The sequence below is a fragment of the Vombatus ursinus genome, unplaced genomic scaffold, assembly GCF_900497805.2.
Source record: "Vombatus ursinus unplaced genomic scaffold, bare-nosed wombat genome assembly UNPS02014807.1, whole genome shotgun sequence".
Lineage (NCBI taxonomy): Eukaryota > Metazoa > Chordata > Mammalia > Diprotodontia > Vombatidae > Vombatus > Vombatus ursinus.
The window spans coordinates 37330113-37345429 of record NW_020954585.1 but is presented as its reverse complement, the minus strand read 5'-3'; the positions used below and the strand labels follow the sequence as shown (position 1 = coordinate 37345429).

Here is a 15317-nt window from a genome sequence, read left to right as displayed (position 1 = left end):
TAGTCCAGCCAAACTGACCTACTTGCTGTTCTTTACTCATGACAGCAATTTCCTCTCTCCATGCCTTTGCCCTGCTCCTTCATTTTTGCTTCTTAAACCTTCTTCAAGACTCAGCTCAAATCCTACCTTATGCAGGACACCTTTTACAGTCCCTCCCCATCCCCCAACCACTAGCACTTTCCTCTCTGAAATTACATCCAATCTATACTATGTCTTGGATATGCCTATTTATATGTAATCCCTCCAATTAGAATGTGAGCTCCATGAGGGCAAGGATTGTTTCTGCTTTTGATGGTATGCTTAGTGTTTAGCACCTGGCATGTATTAAGTGTTATTAAGCACAAACCTTTCTTGACCAGTTGTCTGACCACATAAACCAGCTTTGATTCATGTAGGATTTCTCCTATAGATTCCAGAAGCAAATAATTCAACTTCTGCTTCTGGAGAGTTGAAGTGGAAAATTACATTTAAATAAGCCTTTTAAGCTCATCCAACTTGAAATAAGTATCTCTAAGTGGTTATTCTCTTCTTCATTTTCAAAACCATTATGTAGTCTTTAAACTAAAGTAAACATTAAAGAATTCTCTTTGGTTCCCTCCCAGTCCAATTCTGTAAATCTAGAGAAGTTGGGATTTGAGATAGAGGAATTCTGCTCTCTTGTCTTAGATGTAAATGACTTGCTACTTCAATGATCCTGTAAGGTTTTAAAGAATAAAATTTATGGAAAAGGGGCTTCCTTTCTTCTTTTGAAGAGTTGAAGGACTATGGATGCAGAATGTTGCATAAGCTCTCAGAAATGATTGCTGTTAGCTGGTTTTATTTAACTGTTTTTCTTTGTTATTGAAGAAAGCTCATTGATTGAATGAGTACTTATGGAGGGAGATACATCTGGAAATGGCTGGAATGTAAAAACAAAAAAAATCACTAAAACTTCTTTAAAAACAAAAATAAAGTAAGCCATTTCTGGCAGCCAGCCAAAGAGGCTAAGTCAGATTCCAGTGAATGTCTCATGTAAAGAGAGGTAATAATACTAATACTAATACTACTACTACTACTAATAATAATAATAATAATAATAATTTAAATAGAGCTTACTATGTGCCAGGCACTGTACTAAGCACTTTGCAATTATCTCATTTGATCCTCACAACAGTGAGGTACATAGGTATTATTGCCCCCATTTTACAAAGGTTAAGTGACTTGCCTTGTAAGGATCATTCAGCTAGTAAGTGTCTTAAGCTGGATTTGAACTCAAGTCTTCTTGACACCAGCCTCAGTGCTGTATCACTGATGCTGGCAAAAAAAAATTTTTTTTCTGGGATTGAGTCATGGTCAAGACACTTCTTGACAGTTAACTTGACGCTCAAGATTATTGACACTTTGACCAATAATCATATTTTCTATTTGTGTAGTGTTTTAAAATTTGGAAAGTGCTTTATATACATTATTTCATTTGAAGTAAGATTCCAATTATTATTATCCTCATTTTACAGGTGGGGAAAATGAGGCTCAGAGAAGCTGAATTATTAGCCCACCTTCTAAGTATCAAAGACAAGATTCAAACCTGGATCTTCCTGACTCCAGCACACTCTATCCATGGGTTTGCACTGTCTCTGGAGTAGGTGGCCATTACTGTCACTTGTGGACATTGCAGTGACTAGACCCCTAACTTTTAACAGTCATAGAGTGATGACAGATTGCAATTTTTTCATATCCCTCTTGCTGCCTTCAGTGGTATTAAGAAAAAAAAGCCTCTTTTTTTTCTTTATTTTTAATTTTTAGGCAATTGGGGTTAAGTGACTTGCCAAGGGTCACACAGCTAGTAAGCTAGTAAGTTAACAAATGTTTGATCTGAGGCCAGATTTGAACTCAGGTCCTCTTGACTTCAGGGCTGGTGCTCTATCCACTGCACCACCTAGCTGCCCCAAAAGAAGTCCTTTTAAAAAAAATTAAAGAAATATCATCAGATTTCTTAGAATTTATTTCCTCTAAAAACTGATAAAGTTTCTGTCTGAGATTCAGGAACTTTGCTTCTTTCACCTTGTTAAAATTAATTTAACAATAATGCAAAAGAAACCATAAACCTGTATTTCTAACCTCCTATATTGTGTAATATGTGAAGCACTTCAAATAATTTTGGATAAAACAGAAGCCCTTAAGGAGTGTCTTTGATGGTAGCGACTTTAATTTGTTTTCCATAATGAAAACAAACTTGGCTCTTTTCACAAAGGCCTTTTTCATATTCTGTAGGACATGACGTCCTTTCATCAGAACCAAAAGCACTTACCCTTGACTCAAACCACTATTTCTGAAATAGAACACTTTAGATATAATGCTGGCTATCTGCCCAAATATAAAGTACACTGAGGTCTAGCTTTATCTGTACTAATGGAGAGTAGAAGTGGTATAAATATAATCCAAAACAAGATTGTCCTTGTATCATTTGTATCTTGCTTTGGGATGCATTAAATGACTGTTTTACAAAAGACTTAACTTCTAATGATGCTAGTTTATCCTAATAGTAAAATCATTTTATATTCCATTAGCACATAGCAACTGATAGGTGGTAATGGCAGTGTAGTCTATCAGCCTAGAAACATTCTTTGTGGTAGAAAGAAGACAGCATTACAGTAAAGTGAAAAGGGGACTAAAGTTGGAGTCAGGTGGCCTGGGTTCAAATCCTAGCTCTTGTATTTATTGCCTATGTCCTTGGTCAAATTACCTTTCTGGACCTCAGTTTCCTTATCTGTAAAATGTGGATAATGATGTTTGTATTTCCAAATCCAAAGGGTTATTATAATTTAAGTGTTTGATAAACCTTAAAACTACTGTATTAATATAAGATTGTTATCATTTTCTAGATAGTCCACATACATATCACTGAAAGAGTATGGTGAATCTAGAATAATTCTCTCCATACTAATAGTTTATCAGAACTTCCAAACCTCAAACTAAATTATAGAGCAACTGTCATTAAAACATTTGATGTGGGTTAAAAAATAGAAAGATAAATCAATGGAACAAACTAAATAAGGGAAAATCAGAAATAATTGGACTCAATACCTAAGTGTTTGATAAATCCTAAATTACCCAGAAAAGAACTCCATATTTAATAAGAACTGCTGAGACACTGATTGGTCTCATCTGGAACCTAGAAAACAGTCTTAAGTTCCAAATGAATATGTGATTTGAATATTAGGTCATAGATCTAGGGCTAGAACCTCAGAGGTCATTAAAGATCATACAATTAAACAAATCAGAAGAAAAGCAGATCTCATACCTTTCATAGATAATGAGTTTGTGATGAAATATTAACCAAATAAATATTTGGTTTCAAATTCAGATAAAAATTAACCAAGTAAACAAAGGCAATTAAAAAAGATAAAATAGACAATTTTGATTATATGAAACTGAAAATTAATACATCTTGGATAAGAAGGGAAGTGGCAGATTGGGGGAAAACCTTTGTATTAAATATCTCTAACAAAGATTTGATACCCAAGACATATAGACATGTAACAGAAATATGTAAGATCAAAGTATATGAACAAACAGCTCTCAAAGGAAGAATTACAATTAACAACCATATGAAAGAATGCTCCAAATCATTAATAATAAGAGAAATGCAAATCAAAATAACACTGAGATTTTACCTCACATTAGCAAATTGGCAAGGAAGGCAAAAGATGGGAATAGTCAGTGTTGGAGGGACTGTGGAAAGAAAGGCATACCGCTGCATTTTTAGTGGCAACGGAAAGATTTCTCACTGCAGTATTTCCTTAGGTTTCCCAATCACAATTCATTCTGTTAGTCTTAGATCTTTGTTGGACTAATTCTAATCTGTTCTGATACTTATACAGGCAGACTAGTTTATGTTCCTTGTTTTAAAAATATGAAAGTGTTAAAGTTTGAGTATTTTAACATAAAATACATGCTGTTAGGTTTATAAGATTATGAGGAAAAAGCATACTTTTCACCAGATGACAAAATTGACTTTTTAATAGATACAGGATATAAATCCACTGAAAGTATTTATTCAAGTTCAACTTTGCCTGAAGATGTTCTTGTATGATAGCACTTTTGAAAACTTAATGACTCCAATTGCATCTAGAATTCTGTTAAACTTTTTTGAAGTACATAAATGTTTTCATGAATTTGCTTGTGGTAGGTTAAGATCTTTTATGCAATGCATTGTCAGTTTCACATTGCACAGAACATTGTACATAGTAGGTACATTGCAGAGCAGATAGGAGCACTGAACTTGAGTCAGCAAGACCTGGATTTGAATTCTGCCTCAGATACTCACTACCTGTGTGATCATGGGCAAGTCATTTAACCTCTTATTTATCTACAAAATAAGATATGGGATAAAGGAATAAAGAAGAAAATGTCCAATGCATTGGCCTTTTGTGTGGATGCAAAGGGAAATTAAATATGGTACAATTGCTTGACAGGGATAATCAAAGGACAAGGTAATTTATAGCAAGTACACTGACTTGGTTCCCAAAGAAATTATGAATGCAGGTGACCCACACCTGGAAAGACTTGATGAAGAAGTCATTAAAGAGATTACAGAAAAGACATGGGTAGCCATAGACAAATCTATGTCTCAGAAGGTTGCTGAAGCTATGCCAGTTCGAGATGCAGATAAACTAGCTCAGTATATCTGGTACATACCATCTCAGTAAGGAATAGCTTTCAGTTCTGGAGCTAAGCAAAGAGTTATTTGGGTGGTAGAAATACAAAAAAGATCAAATGAGACAATATATGTAAAGCGCTATCTCATTCTTATATTTTTTATGGTATTCATATAGAAATCCTGGGACTATTTTGCTCTTATTCTTTCAGGCTCAATATTCTAAAAATATGCGCAGGCATATAAAATAACCTTTTTGCAGCTGAATGGGCTGCAAGTTCATCCTTTGGAGGCTCATTGCAAGCACTCTTCCTCCCACATGATTTAAGCTTCTCTGCTAGGCCTTGATATTTCAAAAACTTTTTGTTCTACATAAGTTAGAAATTGAATATTTTATGTTGCCATGTCTATTATATCATTGCTTTTAGATTTTTATGGATTGATGTAATCCCTGGGCAATAGTTTGGTCTGTGATAAAAATCTGATTCTAGTATTAGTTGAATTCTCTAGGATATTTCCAGTATGGGGATTTGTTGTCTTTCAGCCCATGGAAGGTAGCAAGCTAATGGTGTAGAATTCTAGAAACCATGACTGGAATTCATATCTTGCCAGGCATCCTATAAGTGATGAATTTTCATACCAACGGGGATGTGTTGCACAGTTTCTTCCATTTCCTTGCATATTCACTAAGCCTAGGCTTCTTGAGAAACCTTGTAATTACTTTCAAAGATTTAAGAATTTAATCAACCATGATTCCAGAGGACTGATGACAAAGCACATTACTCATCTCCTAACAAAGAAGTGATGGCCTGAGGGTGAAGAATGAGACAAATATTTTTTGGACATAGCCATTGCTAGAATTTGTTTTGCCTGGTTAAACATATTTGCTGCAAGGTTCCACTCCCCTACTCCAAATTGTCGAGGAGGCAAGAGAGAGAGAAAATTGATTTTTGTTAATGGAAAACAGTAACATTTAACTTTTTTTTAAAAGAAGCATTCTTTGGTTTCCACAAATAGTTCTTGCATAATTCAGCAATCTGTTCAATGTGTCATTGTCCAAATATTATTCACTGAGCTCATGTGGATGTCCCTAATGGAGCATTTTTTTATTACCCTCCTGGATCTCAGCCACTTCATAGCCTCCAAGATGGATATGGGGGTGGGAAGAATGAGAGAATTGAGAATGACACGGAGGTTGAGAGCCTGAGTGACAGAAAGTATGGTAGTACCCTAGAATAATGAGTTACATTTTGGACATATTAAGAGTAGAATGTCTATATCCTAGATTGAGATATCTAATAATCAGTTGGAGATGGGAAACTGGAGACAGGTTAGGGCTAGAAATATAGATCTGAGAATCATTTGCATAGAAATAATAACTGAAACTATGAGAGCTCATGAGATCACCAACTGAAATGGGATAGAGGGAGAACACAAAGGGGACATGGCTAGTGGGCATGACTTAGTTGAAGATTCTACAAAAGAGGCTGAATAATAGTCAGAAAGGTAGAGAAGAGCAATGTCACAAAACCTAGAGTCAGGCTTATCAAATTGGGGTACAAGCCAGCAGCCTGGTGGCTCTGCCACCAGCAGCCCCCAAAAAGGCTACAGAGGGCTGGAAGGTAGGGCTCTGCAGACACACACACACACACACACACACACACGCATAGAAGGAAGGTGTTTCTTCCCAGTCCCCCATCAATACCTCACTCCTAGTATTGGTAGGCAGAGGGGGGTGGTGTTATAAGAAACAGTGGCAGGAGGAGGAGGAGGTGGGCACAAAGGTGGCAGCTGAGAATAGCTCAATTTCCAGGCCTTTGCCAACTTGTGCAGGAAATGGGGCATAAAAGTTGTGTAGCTCAACCTTAGTAAACCAGTCAAGGAGCAGAGCCTACTGGATGTGATCATACACAAACTGACTGACGTTATCCTGGAAGCTGATCAGAATGATAGGCAATCCTTGGAGCTGGTTCACAGATTCTGGGATTATACTGATGCTCACCCTGAGACCATCATCCTGGATCCCCTCCCTGCCATTAAGAGCCTTCTAGATCAATCCAAGTCCTACAAACTTATTCAAAAGATTGAAACCCCCATGAAAGATAAACAGATCTGTTCCCTACCCTTCCTAGAGTTCACAAGCTTATGAGGAGAAGATACTATGCAGCTTCTAGTGAAGAAAGGACTGGCCTTCCCATTCATTTGCAAAATCAGAATGGCCCTCAGCACCAATTCTCATGAGATGGCCATCATCTTTAGCCAGGAAGGCCTCAGTGCCATCATGATTCCCTTAGCGATTCAGAATTTCGTCGGTAACAACTCTGGCCTGTACCGAGTATTTGTGGTGGGTGAGTCCTGCATCCTGGTACAGAGAGATCTCTGAAGAACTTTTCTGCAGGAATGTCAGACAGAAAATCAATATTCTTCAACAGCCATAACATGCTAAAATCAGTCATTTTCCATCCTGCCCGCATTGGACAAAATAGGAGTGTTTGAGAGGCCCTCTGAAGATGTCAGGGAGATTTCCAAGGCCCTGGAGCAATTGCTTGGTGTGTTGCTGTTTGGGATAGACATCATTATCAACAATCAGACTGGATAGCATGCAGTCATTGATGTCAACACATTTCCAGGCTGTGAGGGTGTGACTGGGTTCTTCACTGACCTCTTGAACCCCATAACCACTGTCCTGAAAGGCCAGAACCCGGAAGTGATTCCATTCAATCACAAGCTCCTGGCTGACCAGTCTGATGGCCTAGCAGGCAGGTGGGCACATGGCACCAGTATAGGTGCTGCAGCAGCATGATGGGCAAAGATTCCTCCTGGAATGAAGAGAGGAAGACCAAAAAAAGCTCAGGAAACTGCAGCACCAGAGACAAAGATGCAACACTGCTGTGTTCCCAAGCTTCCAACAGCACTGGGTGGCACTGCTGGCCAAGGTGTCCTTCCAATAGCCAATGGCACCATAGACCAGGGCGCAAGCAAAGGGCCCAACTAGAAGCATGGTAATAAAGTGAACAGCTTACAAGAGTTCCACCTACTACTACAAATTTCCATTGATTGTTTTTAAACCTCATTTCCTGATGCAGTGATCTAAAAGGAGGAAAAAAGAAAAAAACAAACAAACACACACACACACACACAGTGATCAGAGCAGGAGAAAATGGGATATTTCACCCAATTCCATTTCCAAATCTTTTGACAAGTTTATATACACATATTTTGAACACTCGACCTTTAATGTGTGGGATGGTTGGTTTTTGCTTTTGGTGATTTATTTTGTGGTTTTAGATCTGGAAATGGATCATTGGTAACTTTGGAAAAAGCAGTTTCAGTTGAAGGGTGAGGTCCATTTTATAGTTCTGAAGGTATAGATTAAGACTGATATGACACAGGATTTGATTATTTGTTACTAAGATTATTATTACTATTGTTAATTCATATATAAGCTAGGGTGTGATTTTAATTATTCTAGCAAAAGGAAAAAGTCAGCAAAATTACTTTATTGAAAACAAATTTCTCTTATCAATCAAGGTTATACTGCTTACCTTGCAGCTGGGTCACATCTAATTCTGTTCTGACATGGGTAAAGAAAAAGGAAAGTGACTTTAAAGATTTATTAGGAGAATAAGAAATCAACTGAAGAACCGTGAATCCAATGCCCAATCCAAGATGACTAGTTTACGTTCTATTACAGGTGTGGGGAACCTGCGGGCCTCGAGGCCACATTGGTCGCCGCAGTCTCCCCACCCCTCTCTGTCTCTGAAATAATCCTCTCCATCCACTTTTCCTTGGGTTGATTTCTTTTCATCTGTGTAATGAATCAGAAAAATCACACTAGGGGTATTAGGAAGAGAATAACTACACAGCCTTTAATAAACCCCTTGAGGACTGGAAACAGTCTTTCTAGTTCTGGATATTTTTGCAGCTGACTTCAGTGATTTGAAAGTAATGATAATTGCTATTGTCATTATTAGAAATGTAATCTACATTAAAAGTTAGGTCAGCAGCTGGATTTTAATTTCTCTTTCTTTTCTGAACAAATTTTTATCCTTGTTTTCACACTTCAACTTTCTGTTCATAATAATATATATATATTTTTAGAAACACTAGAAATATATTTCTACAAATGCAAGTACTAGGGAAATTATGTGAAAAGTGCTGGACAGCAGGAGGTACACGTTCTTATTGTGCTGGCCTAACTTTGTCACTAATTTTGATTCTTGGCTCTATACAGTGTGGCTTCCTGTTGTGGTGTATGGCCCCCAGCCCTTCAAATGGTGCTGAGATGCTGTACAAGCGTATCATCCGCCCTTTCTTCCTGAAGCATGAATCCCAAATGGACAGTGTGGTGAAGGATCTGAAAGACAAAGCCAAAGAGACTGCAGATGCCATCACTAAAGAAGGTAAGAAAGAGTTATTTAAATAGATAAGGAGTTGTACAGAAATTAGCCCATATAACCCTCAAACAGAAGTTTTTCCTCATCCTTTAATCAATAATACCCAAGGCTGCTCAGGGTAGCTATCTGGACCTCTTCTTTATAGTATTTTTTAAAATATAATATTTTCCCCCCAATTACATGTTAAAACAATTTTTAACATTTGGGGTTATGTTTTGAGTTTCAAATTCTATCCCTCCCTCCCTTTCCCCCTCCCTGAAATGGTAAGCAGTCCGATATAGGTTATACATGTACAATGTAAAGCATTTCCATATTAATCATTTTGTACAAAAAGACCTGAAAAAGGAAGAAGGAAAGAGACAGATAGCATGCTTCAGTCTGTATTCAGACAATATCAGTTCTTTCTCTGGAGGCAGATAGTATGTTTCATCATTAGTGCTTTGGGACTGTCTTGGTCATTGCATTGCTGAGAATAGCTAAGTCATTCACAATTCTTCATCATACAATATTGCTGTTACTGCATATGATGTTCTCCTGGTTTTGCTCACTTTGCATCAGCTCATCTAAAATTTTCCAGGTTTTTCTGAAATCATTCCGCTTGTTATTTCTTATAGCACAATAGTATTCCATTACAATCATATATTACAGCTTGTTTAGCCATTCCCTAATTGATGGGCATCCCTTTGATTTCCAATTCTTAGCCACTACAAAAAGAGCTGCTATTAACATTTTTGTACAAACAGGTCCTTTTACCTCTTTAAAAAAATCTCTTTGGGGGGCAGCTAGGTGACACATTGGATACAGCACTGGCCCTGGACTCAGGAGGACCTGAGTTCAAATCTGGCCTCAGACACAAAACACTCACTAGCTGTGTGACCCTAGGCAAGTCACTTACCCCCATTGCCTAGCCCCCCTCAAAAAAAATTTTTTTTAAATCTCTTTGGGATATAGACCTATGAGTAGTATTGCTAGATCAAAGTGTATGCAGTTTTACAGCCCTTTGGGCATAGTTCCAAATTGCTCCCAGAATGGTTGGATCAGTTCACAATTCTACCAACATTGCATTAGTGTCCCAGTTTTCCCACATCCTCTCCAACATTTATCATTTTCCTTTTCTGTCATATTAGCCAATCTGATAGGTGTGAGGTGATACCTCAGAGTAGTTTTAATGTGTATTTCTCTAATCAACGATGTTTTAGAGCATTTTTTCATATACATAACTTTGGCTTCTTTGAGACCTTCTACTCGTAGAGACCTTTAAAGATAAGATTAAAAGTAGTCTTGTATGGTTTCAAAGCTGGCTTCCCTAAAAGAAGTGGGCTGAAGAAGATCACCTTCATGTCTCTTCTAGTCCTTAAATTCTTTATAACGTGTTATTAGGGTTGTTTAGAACTAGATGAATTTTATCAATGTCCTTGGTTTTTGCAAGACATCTTAGCCCTAACTACATACTGTTGTGTCTTGCTATACTTGCAATATAATCATCTAAGTTTTATTATCTAACTAAGGCGCATATCCTGTGTGGCAAAGTCATTTACTGTTCTCTCCTTTTCACTCTACAACAGCCAAGAAAGCTACCGTGAACTTATTGGGTGATGAAAAGAAAAGTACCTAAACAGCACACTGGATGAAAGCCCTCTTCTGTTATACACTTTACTCTCCTATTACAGCTCTGTTATGCTGGGGATTGTGGTACAGTAATAATAATAATAACATTGCCTTGGAAACCTTTTTGATCTATTAAAAAGGAATGTGTTGTAAGTTTTTTGCTTACTTTCTTGCTGCTGTCTGTATAAGCAGTGAGCATTTTAATTTAATTTCATTCAGTGCAGTGGACAGTGTTCAAAGTTTCTTGAGAATATATTCTTCTCCTCTCTGAGCTAGGAAAGACATCTGTCATACCACAGTGAATACAAATGAAATTAAATATCTCACAGGCTCTATGCTTTACTGGCTTCTCTGTGCATGTATCTTCTGTATTTACGGTTTGTGGGTTTTCATGTAATGTATGATTTTTATACTAGAATTCTTAACGTTTTAAACCTTTTTGTTTGTGCACATGCAGAAAAATGTTTCAAAGGGTAGATTTAAACTATTATCCTTGAGAAGATACAACTTAGCAATATGAATTTTGTAGCAATGATGTTACTCAGTGATTGCCTATGCTAATTGTAACTGTTCTGTGCAAAAAACGAGAGCACTTATTTGGATAATTATGACAGCATGATGTCACTGGTTAGTTTTTTCCTAGGATGACCTCTACTAAGAATGATGACATAGAAAGTGATAGAAAAAATGGACAATAATGTAAGTAAATTATACAGTATAATGAAGTTTGTATAGCTTTGTCAACTTATTTGTAATTATGATGTCTAGCTTTTTCTTCCCAGAATTATAGATGCTGAATGCCAAGAAACCAAGAATAAGAATAGTGTGTTACTCATGGCAAGAGTGGGAAAATTTACATGCATATCAATAACTAAGGGTCTGCTACTTCAGGATGCCTAGGGTTTTCTGTATGTTTTCAAGTCTATTCTAGTTTGTTGGAATTTCACCTACTGCCATGTCTAGCCTTCCCTCAAGTTTGATAAGATTGTTTCTTAAGCTTTTCTCAGAAACTCTATCCCTATTTTTTAATTATTCTTTAATTCTGACCAAATGCTGTATTCCTGCGTACAACTGAAATACCATATTCATTAGATCTAAGACCAATGATGGAGAGAATGGAACAAGCAGGAATTGACTCCTGCCAACTGAGCTTTGATTTTAATTATAGGTCTTCTCAAAACTTCCCTCCACTTTATTCCTCTGGCTTTTTAAATCAGATACAAGAAGCAACCTTATCCTATAAATCATATTCCTGTTAGCTTCCCATTAAATGCCTTAATTTCTCTTTTCTGTTGAAAGTATTTCCTGATATCAGTTCAGGCACAGACCAGAAATTTAAAAAAATTAAGTCACATGATTATTGCAGGCCAAATATATTACTGACACATTGACAGCTTTTGTGGCTATAGCAAGAAGGGCTGCAAGAAAACTGAAACTCGAAAGCTTTACAGGTCCATTTTGGCTTGGATAATGAGAAATTAACTACTCCTAAAACACAAATCAGTAAATTATTTTAAAAGTTATTGTGCTTAAGATTATATATATATATATATATACATATATATGTACATATATATTATGACAGATAATCAGATATGACCAAAATATCTCATAATGAGAAACTATAAAATTGGGAAGCAAGATCATCCTAAGTAATGTTATGCTGTAATAATCAAAGTCTAACACATTAATATTTTGATATGCAATAAATAGAATTTGAGCATTTTGGGAAGACAGTAGTAATTGTGAAACTGGTTAAATTTCCTACAAAGTATCAGGGTGAATTATTTCTTTAAAAAATAACAACCAAGTAAACCATATCACCAAATCAAAGGAAAGCAAAAATAATTACTTGGGAAAAAAATCAATTCCTGTAGCCAAAATTAAAGTATTTCTAAATATTCAAATCTTTCTCCTTGGAGAGAGAAATCATACTTTTCTGACTTTGTAAAAACAGAACTAGCATAATATTTGACATATGGAACATATTTTCATTAGACAAGTTGGGGGATCCTAACTTTCTCTGTTGATTTTAAATTACTTACAAGCTACCAATAAATAACTGCTGTTAAGTGTATAGTAAAGTAACTGTTCTAAAATGTACAACCACTTGAATTATGTACCTTCTTTCAAAAAATATTACTTTCTCAGTTCATTGGTTTCAGCAGCTGATATACTGTTGTAATTAATAGAAATTGTGTTGAAAAATTACCTCTGTCAGGCTTTCATGAAATAAAGCTCTTCTAGAAAAACTCCTTGGGTGGAATTTGGATAAAAAAAAAGTTTCAACTTCTGTGTCTGGCAATGAGCAAGCTTACATTTATCATGTGAAAGTGTTTGAGGGTTGCAAGCGGCTGTCTAATATCAATTTGTACCACACTGTTTTCAGAAAGGAAGGAAAGAACTCAAGCTTTTCTTTTACTTGAAAGTGACAAGTCATCATCCTTCAGACTAGTGTAGTTACTGATGGTATGTAAAATGTCTTGTTGGAACAGCCCGTTGAAAATAAGTATTGCTAGCCCTTAGTCCTAATTTATCACTTGTACTGAAGATGTACTGTATTGAAAAGTAGACCCAAATAAAAGGCTGTTCTTAATTTACTGGGTATTTTTTTTTCAACATTTGTTCCAACCAAATATTTGAAGCAAATGAAAAAGAATGAGGAAATCTGATTTTTAAAAAAAAATATAATGAATTACTACCACATAAGCTAATCCCAATACTTTAAATGAGTGAGGAAAGTCCCTCCACTAAGTTAAATGATTGGTCCATTGTCTTCCTGCAAGTCAGAGGGGAGATTTTTTTTTACCACAAATCTTCCTTGTTCTATATCCACTATTAAGTTATGTCATGCTCATACCATCTCATGTCATCACCATTCCAGTAAAATGAATCATTATCATTTATTTTAAAACACTTTAAATAAAATTAAATAAAAACATTTATTTAAAAAAGCCACTTATTGAGCATGTAACAACACACCTGCATAACAGAATTTCATATTTAAAGATCTCTCTTTTTACACAATGGCTGGGTAAGCTTTGAACATTCAAGAAGGGATGACCAAAGAAGGAAAAAAAGGCATCAACTGCTTGAGTAAATACTGTCAAATCTTTCTGAAACTATCTTTCTTTGATGTAAGAAATAATATGGGAAATTCACAAAGATGAAAAAATACAAAAACAATCTTTAAAAAAGCTTAACTGTTGAACATTCATTCAAACAAAGGTATCCTCAATTTTTGCACTGAAATCATATAAGTAAGTATCAAAGACAAAAGAGTGAAATAAGATCATTAGGGATTTACTTCTAAAAGGCAACCATGGGGCAGCACATTTTCTGGCAAACCCTATAACTAGAGTAGTTCAGTAATCCCTACTCTTCAAATATTATGACAGAAATTTCTTTAGACATAAAGAAATGACTTTTGCCCTATTGTACTTATTGAGGCAGTAAAGTAGACTAATGTTTTATAGTTTCAAAAACAGTTCAAATGAAAGGTTTTCTGATTGGCCCTATGCATTAAAACTCACCAAACATGTAGCTTCATATTTACAATAATACTACAGGTTTCCTTAGGCACCACTTAGAGCTGTGTGACGCTGGGAAGCTCATTTCATCACCCATCCTGAGCTCAATATTATATATTTACCTACCTCAGAGGAATAAATGAATACATGTGTGAATGAATGAATGAATGAAAAAAATATCGTGCTAAATACTGGGGATACAAATTAAAGAAAAAAAAAGGAAGTTGATCCCTACTCTCAAGGACTTCCCATTCTAATGAAGAAGATAACATATGGAAGATTGCAACTGCAAATCAAATGGAAAGATCTCATGGTCCTTAGAGTATGTCAGTAATATCTCTTCTTAAATGACATTTCCACTGACAAAATCACATCATTTTCCTATATTGAGTTGTAAATTTTGAAATGGATAACTTAAGGTCACATTATACCTTAAGTTCTCAGTTACCTTAAGTGCTCAGGCAATGGAAATTTAGTCATTTCTGTTTTATTCAAGGCTAATAAACCTTTTCTGTTGCAATCCTTGGGACTTATTATAACCTTTGTAAAATATTGTCTACTTTATAAAATAAACATTATTTTACCATCACAATAATTATGTGAGAGAAGGGAGACGCTGTTATACCTATTTTCCAGAAGAGGAAATTCAAACAAAATGGTGAAATAACATCAAAAGATATATATAGCTAATGGGACAAGAACAGGCAAGTAAAAGAAATGGAAAAAAAAGGCAAAATTCCATTTATCATGTGTTTCATGAAATTCATAGTCTTACCACATAGAATAGGCTAGTCTTTTTTTTGTTTGTTTTGTTGTTGGTTTTTTTTTTCTTTTACATTTAAGCACAATAAGTACAGTCTCTTTGGGTGATTACTTAGCTAAATTGTAAAAGATGATGTTAATTAAGGCAAGGATCTGAGAATGACCCTAATCTGCTTGTCTCAGTTTCCTCAACTGTGAGGATCAAATGAGATAATATTTGTAAACTGCTTTACACAGTGCCTGGCACATATGAGGCACTATACGCTAGTGACAGCTAGCCTATTATATTGCTAGCTGTTAGCTGTTTAAGGTTTGCAAAGGACTTTACAAAGAGTTTATTTTATCCTCCCCAAACCTCTGGGTTATAGGTGCTGTTATTATTCT

At 35.8% G+C, this 15317-nt stretch overlaps 1 protein-coding gene and 1 pseudogene across 2 annotated transcripts in view; both read left to right on the top strand.

Moving 5' to 3' along the window:
* The window catches only part of LOC114052279 (receptor expression-enhancing protein 5), a 43037-nt gene extending 29796 nt beyond the window's left edge, over positions 1-13241 (top strand). For both annotated transcript variants that reach the window (XM_027874817.1, XM_027874819.1), the window contains exons 4-5: positions 8871-9039; positions 10599-13241. In XM_027874817.1, the coding sequence (XP_027730618.1) occupies positions 8871-9039; positions 10599-10648 (219 nt within the window). In that variant the 3' untranslated portion in view covers positions 10649-13241. The remainder of the gene's footprint in view (positions 1-8870; positions 9040-10598) is intronic.
* Positions 6298-8016, top strand: LOC114052278 (annotated as a pseudogene).
* Positions 13242-15317: the final 2076 nt, after the last annotated feature.